Source organism: Oryctolagus cuniculus, chromosome 8 (genome assembly GCF_964237555.1).
Source record: "Oryctolagus cuniculus chromosome 8, mOryCun1.1, whole genome shotgun sequence".
Classification (NCBI taxonomy): domain Eukaryota; kingdom Metazoa; phylum Chordata; class Mammalia; order Lagomorpha; family Leporidae; genus Oryctolagus; species Oryctolagus cuniculus.
The window spans coordinates 131,485,835-131,507,529 of NC_091439.1; the positions used below are offsets into that span (position 1 = coordinate 131,485,835).

At 45.9% G+C, this 21,695-nt stretch overlaps 1 protein-coding gene across 2 annotated transcripts; it reads right to left on the reverse strand.

Annotated features, from left to right (window-relative positions):
• Positions 1–4,376: 4,376 nt before the first annotated feature.
• Positions 4,377–21,152, reverse strand: MSMO1 (methylsterol monooxygenase 1). Of its 2 annotated transcripts, none has more exons than XM_070047274.1 (6): positions 21,067–21,152; positions 14,399–14,684; positions 12,123–12,271; positions 10,601–10,727; positions 8,088–8,242; positions 4,377–5,386 (listed from the first exon to the last, which is right to left on the reverse strand). In XM_070047274.1, exons 2-6 carry the CDS (start codon positions 14,651–14,653, stop codon positions 5,194–5,196), a joined length of 879 nt encoding a protein of 292 aa, XP_069903375.1. In that variant the 5' UTR covers positions 14,654–14,684; positions 21,067–21,152; the 3' UTR covers positions 4,377–5,193. The 2 variants fall into 2 exon arrangements, with proteins under 2 accessions (XP_069903375.1, XP_002720602.1); XM_002720556.5 differs by lacking the exon at positions 21,067–21,152 and adding an exon at positions 20,862–21,033.
• Positions 21,153–21,695: the final 543 nt, after the last annotated feature.

The following is a 21,695-nucleotide window of genomic DNA, read 5'->3' on the forward strand; positions in this document are numbered from 1 at the left end:
CCTTACAGATACCTACTTTGAAATTGGTATTTTTTACTATGTGTACTTTCTGCATTTTATAGTTTTAAATAATAAATTTTTTAGGAATTTTTAGCTTAATTTTAAAATTTTTGATATCTGTTTACCCATTTAGATTGTCCGATCATTTTAATAGCTGTTTGTATTGTATCATACATGAATTTTAGTTGATTTATCCTTTCTCCTACTGAGGTACATTTAGGCTTTTTCAGGTCCATGCTGTTGAAGCAGCACCATGAAATCAAAATCCTGTGCGTGCCTGTTGTATGCACATTTATCTAGGCAGATAAAAGTGTGGTTGCATCTTTTCTCCATAAATTGAAATGCTATTATATTTCACGCGGAGCATCTCAGTTCTCAAGAACTCCCTACAAAATACTGTAATCTTAACTCAGTGGATACGGAAATCGGGTTAGACTGAGACAAGGGCAAACAGCTTTCAAGGAAAAGAACCAATTACAGGATAACGCAGAGGAGCAAGAGCCGCCGTCCTGGCAGACTCGGCTGTGTGTATCCTGTTACCTTCCTGCCAGTGTGGGTTTCAGTCTCAGGGGGGCAGCTCCAAGGGTTGCTTATCCCTCTGCTTTGTATCTGTCGCGATCGCTGTCCTTTGTGAGTACACAGTGGGCTTGCATGTGTGCTCTAAGTTGAATTGTTTATTATTGTCTTAATAAAGATAACATTTCAAACATTGGGTTCTGCCTCTCAGACTCTTTCTGTAGATGTGCTCACAACTCAGTGCTGTAAGGATGCATCCAGAACACATTTTTTGGGAGATTTATTTTATTTATTTATAAATCAGAATTAGAGGGAGAATCTTCTATCGGTTGGTTTACTCCCCAAATGGCCGCAACAGCTGAGGCTGGGCCAGGCTGAAGCCAGGAGCCAGGAGCCAGGAGCCTCCTCCAGGTCTCCCACATGGGTACAGGGGCCCAAGCACTTGGGCCATCTTCCACTGCTTTGCCAGGTGCATCAGCAGGGAGCAGCCGGGACTTGAACCGGCACCCACATGGGATGATGGCTCTGCCGGTGGTGGTTTAACCTGCTGGACCACAGCACCAGCCCCTCCAGAAGGCGTTTTACCATGGTCCATGGTGACTTCATGTAAGAAGGTCAGCATGCAAGACAGAGCATTCATTAGACTATGGATCTGCCACCCTTTTAATATTGGTAAAAATTCTGCTTTTTGGGACAAAAGGTTATGAACCAGCTCCACTGACACAAGGTGCTCACTCTTCATGAAGAGTTTACACACTACCCGTCTTCACTGGAGAGGTACAGAATATGAATATGGAATTTAAAAGCCCTAAATTTCAGGGCCAGTGCTGTGGCACAGTAGGTTAATCTTCCGCCTGCGGTACTGGCATTCCACATAGGCGCTGGTTCGAGTCCTGGCTGCTCCACTTCCAGCTCTCTGCTATGGCCTGGGAAAGCAGTAGAAGATGGCCCAAGTCCTTGGGCCCCTGCACCCACATGGGAGACCCGGAAGAAGCGCCTGGCTCCTGGCTTCAGATCGGCACAGCTCTGGCCTTTGCAGCCAACTGGGGAGTGAACCATCGGATGGAAGACTCTTTGCCTCTCCTCTCTGTGTAACTCTTTCAAGTAAAATAAATACATCTTAAAAAAAAAAAATGCTTAGAACCAGAACTGGGCATTTGGCACAGCAACTAAGCTGCCACTTGTAATGACTGCATCCCTTATCCCCTCTTGGAATGCCTGAGCTGGAGTCCTGACTCTGCTTGGATCTAGCTTCCTGCTGGGATCAGCAACTTGGGTCCTTGCCCCCATATGAGACCTGCATTTAGCCTGGTCCAGTCCCAGCTATTGCTGGCATTGGGCATTTGAGGAGTACACCAGCAGATAGATGGGAGATATCTGCCTGTCTCTTAAATAAATAAAATTAAAAGAAAAAAGTTTGGTATCATTTCCAGCACCAGATGTCTCTCACTCCCTAAATGCTGAAATGGAGTCAATTTTATGGTTAATGCAGGTGTCTGTGCATTCCGTGAGTATTACGAACTCAAACGCAGATGAAAAGACTCTTATGGGTATCCTGCAATTAAAACTGTGCTGTTTAAACACAGCCTTGAGGGGCTGGTGCCCTAGCGCAGGTTAATCCTCCACCTGCGGCGCTGGCATCCCACATGGGCACTGGTTCTAGTCCCAGCTGCTCCTCTTCCAGTCCAGCTCTCTGCTGTGGCCTGGAAGTGCAGTGGAGGATGGCCCAAGTGCTTGGGCCTGCACCTGCATGGGAGACCAGGAGGAAGCGCCTGGCTCCTGGCTTCGAATCAGCGCAGCTCCAGCCATGGCAGCCTTTTGGGCAGTGAACCAATGGAAGGAAGACCAGAATCTGTCTGTCTCTCCCTCTTACTGTAACTCTACCTCTCAAATAAATAGACATCTTAAAAAAAAATACATAGCCTCAAAACTGTCATTTGAGATTAAGAGCTGACAACTACAGATAGACACACACACGAGTAGAGGTATATGAATCATATAAAAGTTTTAAGATATGGCCTGTGGCCTGACAAAATACTCTACTTGTAACTGGATCCTTATTTGGACCTCTTTATTGTGTATAAATTTTCAAAATATTAAACGTATAAATATCACCATATAATAAGAATCATCAACTATTTGAGACTTGAGAATCTAAAGATTTACTTACAGCCCTTAAGGCATTCAGATCCTGCTAAAAAGCCCATGAGAGTTTCTCAGGTGTGGAAAGCCAAGACACTGTGGAAAAAAAAAAAAAAAAAAAAAAAAAAAAAAAAAAAAAAAAATGACCTAAATGAAAGATCTCTGGGAGTGAGATCCCAGCAAAGAACGGGCCATCAAAGAAGGAGGTACCTTTCTCTGAAGGGAGGAGAGAACTTCCACTTTGATTATGGCCTTGTCTAAATAAGGTTGGAGTTTGTGAACTCAAGAGGCTTCCATAGCCTTGGCAGCTCATGACAAGAGCCTTGGGTGATTACTGATGCCATAAATAAGTGTCAATTGTTAAGTCAACAACAGGAGTCACTGTGCACTTACTCCCCATGCAGGATCTCTGTCCTTAATGTGTTGTACTATGTGAATTAATGCTATAACTAGTACTCAAACAGTACTTTACACTTTGTGTATCTGTGTGGGTGCAAACTGTTGAGATCTTTACTTAGTATATACTAAATTGATCTTCTGTATATAAAGATAATTGAAAATGAATCTTGATGTGAATGCGATGGGAGAGGGATTGGGAGAGGGGAGGATTGCGGGTTGGAGGGAGGTTATGGGGGGAAAAGCCGCTATAAAATAAAAGTTGGAAAAAAAAACTAAAAACAAACAACACATACCAAAAAAAAAAAAAAAAGAAAACCACTTGCACTTCGTGTGCTCCACAAAAAAAAAAAAAAAAAAAAAAAAAAAAAAAAAAGGTCTTCCATTCACTGGCTCGTTCCCCAGAGGGCTGCAAGAGCAGGGCCAGGGCCAGGTGAAAGCCAGGAGCGTGAACTCCACCCAGTGTCCCTCGTGGGTGCAGGGGTCCAAGGACTTGGGCCATCCTCTGTTGCTCTCCCAGGCCCATTAGCTGGATCAGAAGTGCTGCAGGGTGCACTGTGCGCCGTGGCAGTGTGTTAAAGCTATAGCCTGCAGCACCGGCATCCCATTTGGGCACCAGTTCAAGTCCTGGCTGCTCCACTTCTGATCCAGCCCTCTGCTATGGCCTGGGAAAGCAGCGTAAGATGGTCCAATTCCTTGGGCCCCTTCACCCACGTGGGAGACCCAGAAGAAACTCCTGGCTCCTGAGAGACTCAGCTCTGGCCATTGCAGCCATTTGGAGTGAACCAGTGGATGGAAGACCTCTCTCTTTCCTGTCTATTTCTCTGTGCAACTCTTTCAAATAAATATAATAAATCTTTAAAAAAATAAAAATAAATAAAGAGGCAGATCCTGCCTTTGTATGTCATTAAAAAAAAAAGTGCTGCAGCTGGGACTAGACCCGGTGCTCATAGGGGATGCCAGCACTGCGGGTGGCAGCTTAACCTGCTGTGCCACGACGCCGGCCCTGACACTGCAGTGTACATAGCTGAGATTATATCCATCCTGAGAGGTTTAGCTCTGTTCTTTGATCTGTACAGAAACATGTTTTCAAAGCAGGGCAAAGAGCTGCTTCAGGATCTGCCAGTTCACCAGGTAACAGAACTTCCCACAACAGGTAAACCTGAGAAACATAAGTTGACGCTGCCAGGAAATAGTTTAGCAAATGAAGCACTTAAATAGTTCTTTCCCTTTGATTGTAACACTTAACAATTTAATGATTTCTGCACTTTTATTAAGAAAGCAAAATAGGTGACAACTCATATTCAAAACTGGCAGCCAGATACTCAGACAAAAATCACATTTATTTCAATAGCTCAAAGTGCAAATACAGCAAGTCAATTCACAAAGTTTCAAGAGACAGCTTTAAGTATATTGAAAACCTGATATACCAAAACGAAAGGGTATATAGTGGAAATAAAGCTCCTCAATTTTTAAAAAAATTCAAGTACTTTGGAAAACCTTTAGACTAAAATATTCCATTTACATCAATTCAGAACTGCCTTGATCTCCAGATGCCAGCAGCACATTTCAGTCACACGTGGCTCTTCAGAGGAAGCCACCCCAGAGTGGGCAGCCCACGCAGGCGCGAGGCTCCCAGTGTGGGCGACAGCTCACCTGGCAGCTTCAGTCACTCAACCCCTTCAACCGCTGTGGTTTAAGCCATGGCATTCTGCTCTCAGGCAAATTCTAAAAAAGCTGAATATAAGGCCAACCCCACGCTTCAGGATTTTCTGAAAATCACCAGTGTGTATCTAAAAGATTTAAAGACCAGTGTTGACTTCAGGCCTACGGTATTGCTGGGGCAAGACTCGGGTTAATACGTTTGCTGTTACGTACGACCTTTCAGTGAGGCTAGCAAAGAGGCCTTGAAAACTTCTCACGAAGACTGTACTTAAATAGGCATGTGTCTGTTTCGGCGTCTATAGACTTGTATGTAGAGTAGAAAAAGGTCCCGCTAAGGAAGGTACCGAAAGGTTGTTAATGTTCTCGCTGTCACGAGGCAGCCAAGACACATACTTGTTTCTGCCCCCCAGAAGCGATGTTAGCCACTAGTTCCAATTCGGGAAACCATGCTGTTCAGGAAGGTTTACAGGATGTTCATTCCGTTTTTTTCTCCAGCTTCTTCTTTTCGTAATAGGCATGGAACTGGCAGTCCGTTCCAAAAATCCGGTCCCACCACGTGAATGTGGACGCATAGTTTCCGATGAAGTTCATGTGGTGGAAGTCGTGATGCCGAGAACCCGCGTAGAAGGGGATGAAATTCAAAGGGTTGAGCGGAATGTCGTAACCACTGGAAAAAAGGACAAAGGTGAGACAGGAAATGCAGGCTTCTCGGGTGGCTGCCATTTTCTTTTTTTTCTTTTTCTTTTTTGACAGGCAGAGTTAGACAGTGAGAGAGAGAGAGACAGAGAGAGTTATAGACAGTGAGAGAGAGACAGAGAGAAAGGTCTTCCTTCTGTTGGTTCACCCCCCAAATGGCCGCCACGGCTGGCGCTGTGCTGATCTGAAGCCAGGAGCCAGGTGCTTTTCCTGGTCTCCCATGGGGTGCAGGGCCCAAGCACTTGGGCCATCCTCCACCGCACTCCCGGGCCACAGCAGAGAGCTGGCCTGGAAGAGGGGCAACCGGGACAGAATCTGGCGCCCCAGCAGGGACAAGAACCCGGGGTGCCGGCCAGGTAGCTGCCATTTTCACTAACAGTCACATGCTCACTCACTAGCTCAAATAATGATCACTTACCCTAAGTCACTTTTCTGACATGTTCACAACAGACAGTGACAGGAAAAAGGTGCATATTCTACAAACCACTGCAGGGAATTTTTAAAGAAACTTTGAAAGATCTATGGAAATTACACATCAGGAATGAAAGACGGGGTTATAATAAGACGTAAGTTCATAGCAACTATTTCTCTTTCCTGCTTCACAGGAACTTTCTCCCCATAGTCTCTAACAATTGTAAACAAAGATCATAATCTATCTTTTTAGAAAAGTGAGGTGAAATTAGCATCACTGTTGTGGCAACTTATTTTACTTTTTTAGGCAATGACAAGTTGGAATTAAATATACAATAAAATACTAGCTTGCTTGTCTACAGTTGGGGGCACCTAAGTGATTTCTATTTATTTACTTAAAAGATTTATTTGAAAGGCAGAGTGGATTGATCTTCATCTGCTGGTTCGCTCTCCCAGTGGCCACAATGGCTAGGGAAAAAGCCAGGAGCCAGGAACTTCATCCTGGTATCTCATGTGGGTGGCAGGGTCCCGAGTACTTGGGCCACCTTCTGCTGCTTCCCCAGGCACATTAGCAGGAAGCTGGATCAGAAGTGAAGCACCTGGGACTCCAACCACAATGCAAGTGGTGACTTTAGCCGCTGCACCACAACACGGCCCCACTATCAGTGACTTTAAAGAGGAGTACCATTTAGAGTTCCCACTTTTATTTCTAAGTATATCTACAGATGTCCAGTTAGACCTATCTGAGCCAGCCCAACTCCACCTTGCTTTCGGTGCCTGAAGAGAGCAGAAGCAGCAGTGGGAGGAACGAAGGAATGAAAGGGACGCCAGCTGTAATTACTCACCGCCTAGGACTAGACCATTAATTCTGCTACTTTAGTGACTTAGAAGTAATTCTTACAATTTAATATTCTGCATTCAGGGACAGAATAAATCTCAAGTCAAAATGCAATGAACATGGGATTTTAATATAATGAAAAATGAGGGGCTGGTGTTGTGGCACATCGTGGCAGGCCACAGCCCATGATGCAGGCATCCCCCGTTCGAGTCATGCTGCTTCCAATCCCTGCTAACGCTTCTGGAAAGGCAGCAGAAGGTGGCTCCGGTACGTGGGCCCCGGCCACCATGTGGGAGACCTGGATGGAGTTCCAGGCTCCTGGGTTCGCTCTGCTCCAGCTCTGACCATGGTAGAGATCTGGGGAGTGAAGCAGCAGATGAAAGATCGCTCTCTCCCACTCTCTCTTTCTCTCCCTCCCCTCCCCCGTAACTCTGCCTTATAAATAAATGTTTTAAAAATATATATAATGAAGGGGCGGGGGCAGGGGGAGATGGGTAGACCTGGCGCCCGCACCCCTGTCCTGGCCTCCGTGCACTGCAGCCTCTGACATGGACAGAGGCCTCAGCCCCTTCGGCTTTGAATCCGAAGCCCCCCCTTCCCCTCAAGAGCCTTTGTCCTGCCCGAGGGAGGAGGCTGCCACAACTAGAAAAAAAAAATATATATATATATATAATGAAAGATGAAGCATGTAAAAAGGTGTTCGGTATAAATATTTTCCCGCAAAATACCTTCCAACCAACAGAAAGGAGGCACCTGAAGTACGTGCCTACTGCCAAGAGCACTTTCACACTCTAAGTGTGCTCTGACCAGTGCTGGACCGCAGAGGCTGGAAGCCTCACGCAGTGAAAGCTCAACGTTTCAACGTAAGAGCTGCTCAAGTTTATTACAGGATAAAGAAATTACATTATATGATAAAATGGTCACAGCACAGATCAGAATGGAACATCTAGTATTTGAATTTTTACCCAATGATTATGTTGTTTTCTTAAAAATACCACTAAAGAGATTAATATCACCCATTAGTCTCCTTAGAAATACCGATAATCTTATGACCATGTTATCTTTTTTTAAAGATTTATTTTACTTATTTGAAAGACAGAGTTTCAGAGAGACAGGTAGAGCCAGAGAGAGAGAGAGAGGTCTTCCATCTGCTGGCTCACTCCCCAAATGACCGCAACCGTAAGAGCTGAGCTGGTCCGAATCCAGAAGCTGCCTCTGGGTCTCCCGCAGAGGTGCAGAGGCCCAAGGACTTGGGCCATCTCCTGCTTTTCTAAGCCACAGTAGAGAGCCAGATCAGAAGTGGAGCAGCCAAGACCTGAACCAGCGCCCACATGGGATGCCGGCATTGCACGCTGAGGCTTCAACCTGCTGTGCCACAGTGCCGGCCCCAACCATGTTATCCTGAATAGAAATCGCAGCTCACCTATGGACATCAATGGTTTCTATCAAACGAACAGTCACCCATGCCCAAAGAAGAATTACATGATCACACAAAAGCAAGATTCCAATGAAAAATCCAGTTCCAAGAATCAGGGTTTCCAAAGGGTGTGCATACTCAGCTTCCATTCCAAATGGAGCCTAAAACAAACAGATAAAGAATTCCTTAATACAGCGTGATGGTTAACCTGGAGAGGCAAGGTAAAGGTCTTGTTACATTTAAATTAGCAGAGTTTGAGAAAAGCAGTTTATTCCTCATGAGAGTGGGTTTCATCTACTCAGCTGAAGGCTTTAAGCGCACAGACAGACAGGCTACCTGAGACAGAAGGGATTCTCAGAGAAATGCTGCCTGCGTTTCCACTGTGCTGTTCTACAGAGTTCAGACTCAAGACTCCCTGAATTCCATCGAGGCTCATCTGAACTTCTAGCCTGAAACTTACACTACAGAATCAGACTTCCTAGCTCCAACAGCTGCACAAATAAATTCCTTAAAACTAATCTCTCTCTCTAGGATATATGCCCTATTGATTATGCTTTTGTGGAAAACCTTAATACATAAATTCCATTTATACATAGTTTCCTAAAATTTTAGTGTTTCTATATGTAATGATACTAATTTCTACCACATTTATAAATAGTAACTCTTAATAAAAATAACATTTTTTCCTGCCAAACATCAAAAAATCTAGAGGAATAAAATCTTAATAACTTTCATTGATGGTTTAAGGAAATGAAATCAAACTGCCTATAACTCTTTTTTTTCTTTTTTAAAGATTTATTTATTTATTGAAAGGCAGAGTTACAGAGGCAGAGACAGAGACAGAGACAGAGAGAGAAAGTCTTCCATCTGCTGGTTCACTCCTAGATGGCTGCAATGGCTGGAACTATGCTGACCCAAAGCCAGGAGCCAGGAGCTTCTTCCTGGTCTCCCATGAAGGTGCAGGAACCCAAGGACTAGGGCCATCTTCTACTGTTTTCCCAGGCCATAGCAGAGAACTGGATTGGAAGTAGAGCAGCCAGGACTCGAACAGGCACACATGGGATGCCGGCATTGCAGGTGATGGCTTTACCTGTATATGCCACAGTGCTAGCCCCTAACTCTAACTTTTTATTTACACATTTGTATTTGTTCTGCTAAGAAAAGGATACTTGATTTACATACCAGGTACCTGGTCCCCCCTGCCCTTACCTACAGTTTCAAGTACATGAAATAAACAATTCATAAGTTCTAAGCAGAGCACCATTCTGAGTACTGTGATGAAATTTCTTGCTGTCCCACCCTGGACATGAATCATCCCTGTGTCCAGCACACTACCCACTCGATAGTGACACCGCTGCTGGCTGAGTCATCAGTTTAAGATATGGGGTTTGGAGCTGGTGCTGCGGCATAGAAGGTTAAGCCTCTGCCTGCAGTGCTTGCATCCCAAATGGGTGCCAACTTGAGTCCTGGATGCTCCACTTCTAATCCAGCTATGCCAGGGAAAGCAGCAGCAGATGGCCCACGTGCTTGGAGGGCCCAGAAGAAGCTTCTGGCTCCTAGCTTTGACCTGGCCCAGCCCTGGTCATTGTGACCATCTGGGGAGTAAACCAGTGGATGCAAGATAGCTCTCCTCCCTTCTCTCTGTATCTCTACCTTCCAAATAAATATGTATCTTTAAAGATATATATATAGGGGCCGGTGCTGTGGCGCAGTGGGTTAACACCCTGGCCTGAAGTGCTGGCATCTCATATGGGCGCCGGTTCAAAACCCGGCTGCTCCACTTCCTGTCTAGCTCTCTGCTATGGCTGGGAAAGTAGTAGAAGATGGCCCAAGTCCTTGGGCCCCTGCACCCATGTGGGAGACCAGGAAGAAGCTCCTGGCTTCTGGCTTCGGATTGGCACAGCTCCGGCTGTTGTGGACCTCTGGGGAGTGAACCAGCGGATGGAAGACCTCTCTCTCTCTGCCTCTCCTCTCTCTGACTTTCAAATAAACAAAAAAAATTTTTTTTAAATCAAATCTTTAGGAAAAAAGCCAATAAATATATATATCTTTGTGGATAAGGGAGTACTACTGTAATCAAGATTATCTCAGAACATACTGACATGGCCAGTTTGACAAAGCTACATCAAAGCAGTTCTGGTAAAAATTAAATCTTTATTTTGTGAAAGTCAGCTATGTGTTATAGATGTATTAAAACTAACTCATCAATTATTTTAGGAATTTAAATATTAAAGGTTTATTGTTTTGAGGTCACATGTGACTCTTAACATTGTAACAATGGCTATATAGCTTTCTGGACACAAGGATGAGAGTCTGAACTATTTCATACAACTTTTTTTTCAGTCTCAATTTACCATGAAATTTAGATAACGAAGGAAATTTGTAGAACTGGTTTTGTGTATGTATATTTCCTTAATAACCAGAAATACAAACATCACTGACAATTTTTTTTAAATGGTCAGGCAATAAAAACATTCTACCTCTAACAGAAAAAAAGTATTAAAATATTTCTAACATACCTGAAACTCATGATGAATTTTGTGAATATATTTATATATTCTCTTATGGTGTAAGAGTCTGTGCAGGAAATAGTGCCAGGTGTCCTCAATGACTGCACAGCCAAAGCAACGTGCCAAAATCCAGTACCTTCAAAGACGGAAACACTGCCATGTGATGAGGTAACTTAAACAACTCTTGAGTTACAACCAAACAACCAGTTACAGTTTCACCTAACTGGACGTGTTAACACATTCTCAAAACCACCAGACATAGCTACACGACTGTTAATACTGTATTTCATTCTGCCAAAAATCCACAGGCATAAGATCAAGATAAGAGGGGGCCGGCGCTGTGGCATAGCGGGTAAAGCTGCTGCCTGCAGTGCCAGCATCCCATATGGGTGCCAGTTCAAGTCCTGGCTGCTCTACTTCCGATCCAGCTTTCTGCTATGGCCTGGGAAGGCAGTAGAGGATGGCTCAAATCCTTGGGCCCCTGCACCCTCATGGGAGACCTGGAGAAAGCTCCTGGCTCTGGATCGGTGCAGCTCCGGCCGTTGCAGCCAACTGGGGAGTGAACCAGTGGATGGAAGACCTCTCTCGCTCTCTCTCTCTGCCACTCATTCTCTCACTGTGTAACTCTTACTTTCAAATAAATAAATACATATTTAACAACAACAAAAAAATATAAAGGTAAGAAACAAAACCCAAAACCTCCAGGAAAAAATAATATTGATAAAGAACCTGAATTAAGATTGGTAATAGCAAAGTTACATCTTTTCTACCAGGACATACTTTAAGGGCAATGGGCAAAAAGTAACTTATAAACAAAAATACTTGTATGCAGAAACTATTCCATATGCTGAATGTACAAAAGCATATAGTTATTGCTCTTATGTAGTTATTGCTGTTCAGCCTTTTGGTGAAGATCAAGTGTGAAAGCACACAGCTGTCTCTCAGTATCTGTGGATGCTCAAGTCCCTTCTACAAAATATCACATTTGCACATAACCTAAGCACATCCTCTCATACACTTAAAATCATGTCTAGATTACTTTTAACACCCAAGATAATGTAAATGCTGTATAGCTACACACTGTCACTTCTATATTCAGGCATGTCAGCATTGACAATCGCATTCAAATATTATTTGAACACAAATCCTGCACTCCTATAAATATACCTTTGTGTTTATATGGACATAATTTTTATAAACCTCACAAACTATTCATATTTTTCATTCATTTTAGACTTCAAATGTACAGTATTTTTTCCAAGTATAAGCAGATATATCTGTAAAAGTCAGGTAAAGGATGCTATGAAAACTGATGATAGTAATTCATCTTCCAATAAAATATTCCATTAAAATGCAGGATCAGGAACACTGTAAGTTGCTCCTGTGGTTTTACTTTCCTGTTTTAGAATGTTACTACTTTAAAGGTTTAGAATAAACATTAACCAAATGAAGAAAGAACATAAATATGAGTTTAATTTAATTGGATAATAAACCATGCCTGGGAATAAAAATCAAACTTTTATCCACATACCATCTTGGCATTCTTTCCCAATCATAAGGAATGTTAAAAAATTCTGTAAAATAATAGGTTCCACAAATCAATGGCAGCTGGATAAAAAAGTGGTTAAAGAGAAGTACTTTAAAACATTTCCACTGGTTTTCAAATGTTTCTGGTTTATCCTATGGAGAAAAACACAATATTTAATGTCAGTTTAGCTTGACAACTGGAAGTGAATTCCTAATTTTTTCTCTAATGTTCACACTGGACCTTAACTCTCTTGTTAGTTGTTTAACTCTGTTATAACCATTGTCCCTGTTTTCAATAAGTGAAGAGACTGCTAATGGGACAGACCCAGCCATAAGGATCTTAAACAAACCAAATAAACCAAAATTCAGGCTTCAGATGAAAATGGCCTTTCAATCTCTCTGTAAAGTAGTTGTAGCCCACTAAAATACTATCTGTTCTTTCTTTTATCCCATTTCATTTTAATGCCACTCATAGACCCTGGACTGAAAAAGCTTCTCCTCTCTGGAAAGGTTACCACCTCTGACAAATGAGTCGACCACAGAAGGCAGTACAGGAAGGAAAGGACGTTTTTGCCTGGCACACTGTACCAGGACTCAGTCCTACAAGTTAATCAGGGCTGACACACAGCAGCCAGCATCACCCCTGCAGATGAGTTTACGACATGCTGTTGAATTCTGCCTTTCGCAGCAGGCACTTTGATAAAAGGCACTTCGGAATGCCCGTGATCTTGACTGAGGATGACAGGAAAGTGTCCTGGAGTCCACATTCCTTTATTCTTCCCTCCTCTGGTCTGGAGTCTGCTGTCACCTGACCCCCTGCATTATTCCCAGAGAGGATCCATGCTGCTGTTCCTTGCTTGAAGTGGGACTCACTGGGAGAGGCTAAGAAGCTAACAGAGAGGAGATCATGTGTACATGCTACCCACCCAAGTGTACTCAGTGCACACGAATTACTCTCCAGAGACAAGCACTCGCAACATGTCTACCATCCAAAGACCCTGTGCCCTTGAGTTTTAGTTTGGCATGACTTCTGAAAAGTTAACAGTAACATTAGAAGGTATCATTGGATTACCGAGTGCCCATACATCATCTCTAATAAGATAGTAGGAGATTCTAATAAGATACTAGGAGATTCTCTCCTAGTATGACAGACTCACAGTCTACACATCAGTAGAGTTCAGTATATACGCTGATTTTAAAACTGAGAAGGGCACTGTGTCTATCTTAAACACCTCACAGAGGGTTCTCAAGAAACTAGGGGTCTCGCTTCCTTGTTTGGGATGATATGACTGCTACAGAACTACTTACCATTTACTCATATTTAGGAGGGAAAACAAAACTTTTTGCCTCGTTTAAAGGTGTTTGCACATGAATATAGACTTAGATTTGCTGGGATATCAAGGGTGAGGGTGGAATACAAAATTATACCCACACTTTTCTTTTCCAACAACTTTAAAATTAACATAAGTTACATAAACATCACATCTACTTAAAACTCGATTTAACAAACTATCCTTGAAATTATCTATAATGATCTAGGGTTGTGTTCTCCAGTACAGGAGCAATCAAGAACATGTGGATGCTGATGACTAAATGGTGACTTTTAATTGAGATGAGCTAAAATACACACTGAATCTCAAAGGCTTGTGAAAATAAGAATATGCAATAGCTCATGAAGAATTTATTTTGATTACATAACCAAATGATAAGAGTTTAGTTTTATTGGGTCAAATAAAATATAATTATGAAAATTAATTTCACTATTTTTACAAGAAAATTTAAATTATGTATGTGATTTCATTATTTTTTTATTGAACAGTACTAATTCAGCAAAGCTATATTTAGAGCCGGCGCCGTGGCTCAATAGGCTAATCCTCCACCTTGCGGCGCCGGCACACCGGGTTCTAGTCCCGGTTGGGGCGCCGGATTCTGTCCCGGTTGCCCCTCTTCCAGGCCAGCTCTCTGCTATGGCCAGGGAGTGCAGTGGAGGATGGCCCAGGTGCTTGGGCCCTGCACCCCATGGGAGACCAGGAAAAGCACCTGGCTCCTGGCTCCTGCCAGGATCAGCGCGGTGCGCCGGCTGCAGCGGCGGCCATTGGAGGGTGAACCAGCGGCAAAGGAAGACCTTTCTCTCTCTGTCTCTCTCTCTCACTGTCCACTCTGCCTGTCAAAAAAAAAAAAAAAAAAAAAAAAAAAAAAAAAAAAAAAAAAAAGCTATATTTACTTTTGAAATAATCAACTACACTAATTTGAATTCCACTTCAGGTCTGTCATACTCACCTTCTGAATTTTGTACTTTTTCATAAAAGGTATGAATTGAAATAAAAATCCAGGTAAACAGAACAAGAAATAAAGCAATTCATGAACTACAAGGGATCCCCATGTTGCAATCTGAAACTTCGTATAATTATCCAACATATAGTTCCAGGCATTCTTAAATGGTTCTTGCAGAGGATTCTCAGGCAAAAGGGAATCTACATATTCCACGGCCAAGGACGCTGAGCCAAAGATGCTGCCACTTTCATTTGTTGCCATTTTCTAAACCTCTGCAGGCAGCCTTAGAAGTCTGTAGGAAAAAAAAAAAAAAAAAAAGAGAAAAGAAGAAAAAAATTAAGTAACCTAAACAATGCAATTCTAAGATGAGTTTCCAAAACGTATTTTTGGGGTGGCATCTGTCACAGTGGTTAAGACACTGCTGGGGACGCACACAGCCCATGTCAGAGTTCCCGGGTTCGAGCTCCAGGTTCACTTCCAGTCCAACCTCTTGACAACGCTCCTGGAAAGGCAGCAGATGATGGGGCAAGTCCCTGCCTTGGATTCCTATCACCCCATGGGAGGTCCCAGTGCAGTTTCTGGCTCCAGGCTTTAGCCTAGCTGGCTGTTTGCAGGCAGTTTGGGAATAAGCCAGCAGATAAGAGCTTTCTGTGTCTGTCCTCTTTCAAATTAGTTAATTTAAATAATTTTAAATGTGTTCTTGAGTTTCAAAAATAATTCCTAAAGAAGTACCATATTTTCTAAGCAAGATTAAATGTTGTCACCAACCTCATTTGTAGTTACTGCTTTAAAAACCATGTTACACTTTTAGGAGCCAGCACTGTGGTTTAGTGGGTAAAGCTGCAGCCTGCTCCACTTCTGATCCAGCTCTGCTGTGGCCTGGGAAAGCAGTGGAAGACGGCCCGAGTCCTTGGGCCCTTGCACCTGCATGGGAGACCTGGAAGAAGCTCCTGGCTTCGGATCAGCCCAGCTCCAGCTGTTGCGGCCATTTGGGGAGGGAACCATAGGATGGAAGACCTCTCTGTCTCTCCCTCTGCCTCTCTGTAACTCTGCCTTTCAAATAAATAAAATCTTAAAAAAAAAAAAAAAAAAAAAAAAAAAAAAAAAAAAAAGACACACACACACACACACACACACACAAAAGCCATGATGTTACACTTTTAAAGAATTACCTAAAAGAACACTAGAAAGATTAATGTTATTTATTTGAAAGGCAGAGTTACAGAAACAGACAGATCTTCCATTCTCTCGTTTACTCCCTAAATGGTCACAACAGCTGAGGCTGGGCCAGGCTGATCCTGGAACTCCATACAGCTCTCTCACGTGGCTAACAGTGGTCCAAGCACTTAGGCGATCTTCTGCTGCCTTCTCAGGCACATTGGCAGGGAGCTGGATTGGAAGCAGAATAGCAGGGACTCAAATTGGTGCTCAATGGCATGCTGGCGTTGTGGTTTAACCTGCTATGCCACAATGCTGGCTTCAGAATTTTGATCTTTTATTTTTTAAATTTATTTTAAAGATTTATTTATTTATTTGAAAGGCTGAGTACACAGAGAGAGAGGTATCTTCCATCTACTGGTTCACTCCCCAGATGGCCTCAAGAGCTGGAGCTCGGCCTATCCAAACCTAGGAGCCCGGAGCTTCTTCTGGATCTTCCGTGTGGGTGCAGGCCCAAGCACTTGTGCTATCTTTTACTGCTTTCCCAGGAGCACTAGCAGAGAGCTGGATCAGAAGTGGAGCAGCCAGGATTCCAAATGGCACCCACATGGATGCCAGCACTGCAGACGGTGGCTTTACCCTCTATGCCACAGTGCCGGCTCTTGAACTATCTTTAAAGAGATTTCCAGTGTGATCTCCATGGAACAAATTCTGATTTAAATAATCAAGAGTTGAGTTTTAAAATGTCACTTATAGTTGACAGAACCTATACAGAAAAAGTCTGCCAAATATGACTAGATAAAAAATACCTTTGGGGGCCAGCACTGTGGTGCAGTGAGTTAATAATGCCCTGGCCTGAACCGCCGGCATCCCATATGGGCACCGGTTCGAGATCCAACTGCTCCACTTCCTATCCAGCTCTCTGCTCTGGCCTGGGAAAGCAGTGGAAGATGGCCCAAGTCCTTGGGCCCCTGCACCCACATGGGAGATCTGGAAGAAGCTCCTGGCTCTGGACCAGCACAGCTATGGCCATTGCAGCCATCTGGGGAGTGAACCATCAGATCGAAGACACTCTCTTTCTCTCTCTCCTCTCTGTGTAACTCTGACTTGCAAATAAATAAAAAAAAAACTTTATAAAAAATATCTTTGGCTAGAAAATAAAGATAGCTATAAACAAAACCAAAGATTGAAGGACAAACAGGGAAAAATATATCCAACACACAATAAAAGGTTATAAAATATGCTTTAGATAAAAATCAAAAAGCTCAATAGAAAAATGTTAAAGGCCATTCAGAGGTGGTTCACAGAAAAATAAAGGGACATCATCACTAAACAAAAATGCAGCTTGAATTCACTTAAATGAGGAGATGCGCCGTAAAACAGAGGCAATTGTTTAAAAGTTTACTAGTTCCCAGGGTCCAGTGTCCAGTACTGGTAAGGGTGTGGGGAAACAGGCAACATCACACACTGTTGACCGCAGGGCAAATAATCACTTGGGGAAAAACTGGCAGTCATCTATCACAATACAAAGTGAATACTTGACTCAGCGATTTCCTCACTTAGTGTTCAAAGACAGTAAGAAAAGGCAGAGGAAGCATTGTTTCTAATAGCAAACACAAAACAAATAAGTCTATCAACAAAACATGAGTTTCAGCAGTTTTGTTAACTCCTTCCACAGACAATCACATAGCCATTAAGAAGGGCATGATGTGGACATTACATAAAAAGGATGCCTGATGGGGGCTAGCGCTATGGCGCTGCGATGTAGCAGGTAAAGCCACCACCTGCAGGGCCAGCTTCCCACATGGGCACTGCTTCAGAGCCCAGCTGCTCCACTTTCTATCTACCTCTCTGCTGTGGCCTGGGAGGACACTGGAAGATGGGCCAAGTCCTTGGGACCCTGCACGTGAGTGGGAGATGCACATAAAAACAGAAAATGCAATGAAGGCTGCAGAGAACACTCCACAGCCGTGACCGCTAAGAACAGTGATCACACTCTGAAGATGGGTATTTTAAAGCCCCTTAAGAATTCTTGATGGTGCACAAACTGCTGCCCCCAGCCCCGGCCTCTCAAACTGACCTCTCACCCATGCCACAGATGGGGTACCAGGGAGCCCAGGCAACTCACATTCTCATCTCAACTTCACGTTCTCATCTTTCTGTCTTCCCCTCCTCAAAGGACTGACACCACAGTGACTAGTGCTACGTCTTTCACTTCCTCAACCTCAAAATGTCTCTGTTCACTATCCTTCCAAGACGGCCCAGTTTTCCATGTCCTCACCTCATCAGGAAACTTGTCTCCCTCACCTAACTTTCTCCTCTGAGTGAGTCTGTTCTCTCAAGTCTACAAACATCCCAGTACTTCTTGAACATGTGTCTCACCCACACTCACTGGACTGCTTGCATTCGGTGCCCCGCCCACGCCCAGACAACTCCAGCGACCCATGAGACTGCAGAATACGACAATCTCCCTGATCTCCACTTCTCTGAAAGTCATCACAAATCCGACATGTCAAAGCAACACCACTTACGGACCCTGTGACCCGATCAGAGCTGCAATTTCATCAAAACTGCAAAAACAGTCACTAAGAGTTCTTCGAGTGAGTGCAAGAAATAATGCATGCGAAGGGCTTGGCATGGGCCTTACAGTAGATTGGCTATAAACAGCCAACAACCATGCAGCAGTTTTTAAATCTTTTTTTTTTTTTTTAATTTATTTGACAGGTAGAGTTGTAGACAGTGAGAGAGAGAGAGAGGGAGAGAGGTATTCCTTTTGTTGGTTCACCCTGCAAATGGCCGCTACGGCCGATCTGAAGCCAGGAGCCAGGTACTTCTGCTGGTCTCCCATGGGGTGCAGGGCCCAAGCACCTGGGCCATCCTCCACTGCACTCCCGGGCCACAGTAGAGAGCTGGCCTGGAAGAGGGGCAACTGGGACTAGAACTCAGCACCCATATGGGATGCTGGTGCCACAGGCGGAGGATTAACCAAGTGAGCCACGGCGCCGGCCCTACCCATGACTTCTGACAAGAGAACTGCCCATGAGGGGTTAATATTGTGGCATAGTGGGTTAAACACCAGCATGTCACATTCGAGCTCTGGTTCAAGTCCCAGCCACTCCACTTCCAACTCGACTTTGTGCTAATGTGCCTAGGTAGGCAGCAGAAAAAGACCCAAATGCTTGGGTCCTTGTCACCAATGTGGGAGACCAGGATGGAGTCCCTGACTCCTAGCTTTGGCCTGGTCCAGTCCTGGCTGTTGCAGCCTTTTGGGGAATGAAAGCAGAGGATGAAAGATCTCTGCCTGCCTCTCCTTCTCTTTGTCACTTGGCCTTTCAAATAAATAAATCTTCTTTTTAAGCTCTTTAAAAAAAAAAAAATTCCACATGAGCAGTTTCTTACGTTTTCACTGCCCACTTACTCTCTAGTCTGCTCTCTACTCCCATCACCACACTGAATTTACTCTTACTGAAATCACTGAGGATCTCTTACCTGACAAAGCCAACATTCTTTGGCGCTATTTTATAGTTTTTAAAGATTTTATTTATTTGAGAGGCAGTGTTAGAGAGAGAGAGAGAGAGAGAGAGAGAGAGAGAAAGTCTTCCCTCCATTGGTTCACTCCCCATCCCCAGATGGCCACAACGGCCAGAGCTGTGCCAATCCGAAGCCAGGAGCCAGGAGCTTCCTCTGGGTCTCCCATGCAGGTGCAGGGGCCCAAGGACTTGGGCCATCTTCCCCTGCTTTCCCAGGCCACAGCAGAGAGCTGGATCAGAAAAGGAACAGCAGGGACTCAAACCAGCATCCATATGGGATGTTTTATTTGAACAATCTGGGATAGTTGATGCCTCGCTCCTTGAAATACTCCTGTTTCTTGGTTCCTGGGAGCCACAGGCATTCACTCACAATCTGTGCTTGTTGTGTACGGTCACCGTGCTAGCTGCTGTCTTCAGTCCTGACTTTCTAACACACAAACTCCTGTGAGGAACACAAGAAGTAACCAAGCAGAATCACATGGTAAGAACAATGGGGGGGGGGGGGACTGGCACAGCACAGAACCTTAGAGTTTCTAAATACTAACTTAACTGAAACCTAGGACGTGAGGAGGGGGTGACCAGATTAAAACAGGTGGTGTGGGGGGAGAAGGAGAGGCAGAGATGTGACAGCGGATCCAAAATCAAAGACTGGATTGGGCGAGGAGAAAGAACACAGCACTTTCTGATTTGTAGGTCCCTGGGGTAGCTTTTGAGAAAAGACCTGAGAGTGGGGGCTGGGAACTTCCCCCGGTGCCGCCATCTTCAGTCCCTTCTAACTATTCCAGACGAACTTGAGTGATGGGAACTATCAGTCCCTTCTAACATTCCAGACTAACTTGAGTGATTGATGGGAACTATCTGCTGTGGAAACCGGACAAGACCCCCTAAAAGCTACACTGTTACTGACAATGCGCTCCCAACCACCACCTCCACCTCAAACCCTCTCCCCTGAACTCCGGCTTCAGGCAGAAGTCCGACCGCCGGTTCCTGCAACTCCCGCCCACTCTCCACCTCCTGTAACACGGTGAGCTGCACCTCCACCTCCTCAGCCATGGCGACACGAGGCACGAGTCCCTCCCGTCTCTGCTTCCATTACACTCTTCACTGTCAGGCCATCCAGGAGGCAAGCTCGTGCAATGAGCCTCTAGGAGTTTCACCCATATCCGGGGACACAGTTGTTGTCAAATGAACAAGGTTAAAAAAAAAAAAAAAACTAACAAGTCAAGGAAACAAAGTCTGGGAAGAGTCACTTTTCTTTCTGTGTCGCATCCCGGGGCAGCCCGACCGACTGGAACCCCGGAGCAGGCGTAGCAGCCAGCAGGACCCCGCGGAACTGCGGATTCGCCGAGCTCCGGCCACCGGCGCCCGGGCAGCGCCACTTCCTCGTTGCTGCCTCCACCTTGCCCGCCCCCAACCTCAGCACCCCATACCTGAACCCCAACCCCCGCTCCGTCCCCGTGTCCCGCCTCCCCGGCGGCCTGCGCGGGGTCCCCGCCGCCCCACGGAAAAGCGCTGCGTGGCTGCGGAGGGTCCCGCTACCCGGCTCCTGGTCAGCCCTCGGGGGCCTCCTCTCGGACGCCCGACCCCACGCCCCCCGCGCACCCCGCGTCTCGTCCAAGTTTCCTCAGGGCCTCCTAACGCGCCCCGTCCCCGCACCCCGCGAATGGCACTTCAGCCCCCTGCGCGCGCGCGCGCACCCACGACCTGCTCCCACGGCGCACGGCTCGGCGCCCGCCCGCCCCGCCGTCCCAGCGCACGAGCCGCTCTCCCGCTCCCCTCACCTGCACAGCCGCGAGGTGACTGCGCGCCACCGCCACCCAGATTTAGCCAGGTGCTGCGGCCTCGGAAACTACCTCTCCCGCACCGGGGGGTGGAGCCTAGAGGGCGAGACCGGCGCCCGCTGCCATCATTGGCCTTTGAGGGTTCCCGCCCCGCCTTCCCCAGACGCTGATTGGCCCGCGTCGTTGCCGGCAGCGTGTGACTCACGGTAACGAATCCCAGGCGCCCCCCAGCCATTGGCTCCGCGGATGGAGTGAGGATAGTGAGACCGGGCCGCCCGGCCAGTGGCGAGCGCCGCGGCGCGCCCGGGGGCGGGGAAGCGTGAGGCCGCGCGACGGCGTGAGGGGGCGGGCACAGAGAGCCGGGAGTCGCCTTGGCAACCGCGGCCCACGCGGGGTCGTCGGGGGCGCTGTGCGGGGCGGGCTTCCCCGCCGCCGCTGCCCCAGGGCTGTTTACCTCAGGCGTGAACTGTGTGGAAGCCACAGTGCCAGAACCTGGGGGTTGGGGGAGGAAGCAGTGTGCCTGGTTTAAAATTCTGTGTTTCCGGTGTGTGCGGTCTGACCTTGGACTTGGGTCTTTGTGCCGCCCACCCGGGCCATCCCCCGGCCTCGCCCGAATCCCTGGGTGGGGAAGAGTTGCACAGTCCAGCGAGCTCGTGGCCGCTTTGCCCATCTTGCAGCCGACGTGCAGGCCTTGACCCCACCTGGCATCGCGCCGTGGGAGGCTGCACGCCCGGGGCCCGGGGCGGGCTGTGCCACCTTCTCCCCCAGCTCCACGCGCTCTCCTGCCTGCTCTCAGCAGCTAAGTGTGCACACACTGAAAAGTCCCCTGCCGCG

Bases quoted from the DNA above. Each gene is read 5' to 3' on its own strand.
- MSMO1 (XM_070047274.1), bottom strand. From the start codon at position 14,653: ATGGCAACAAATGAAAGTGGCAGCATCTTTGGCTCAGCGTCCTTGGCC. The intron at 12,272-14,398 runs GTGAGTATGACA...TTTTCTCCATAG, and splicing joins AAAAGTACAAAATTCAGAAG to GATAAACCAGAAACATTTGA. The intron at 5,387-8,087 runs GTGAGCTGCGAT...CCTTTTTTCCAG, and splicing joins GAAACCATTGATGTCCATAG to TGGTTACGACATTCCGCTCA.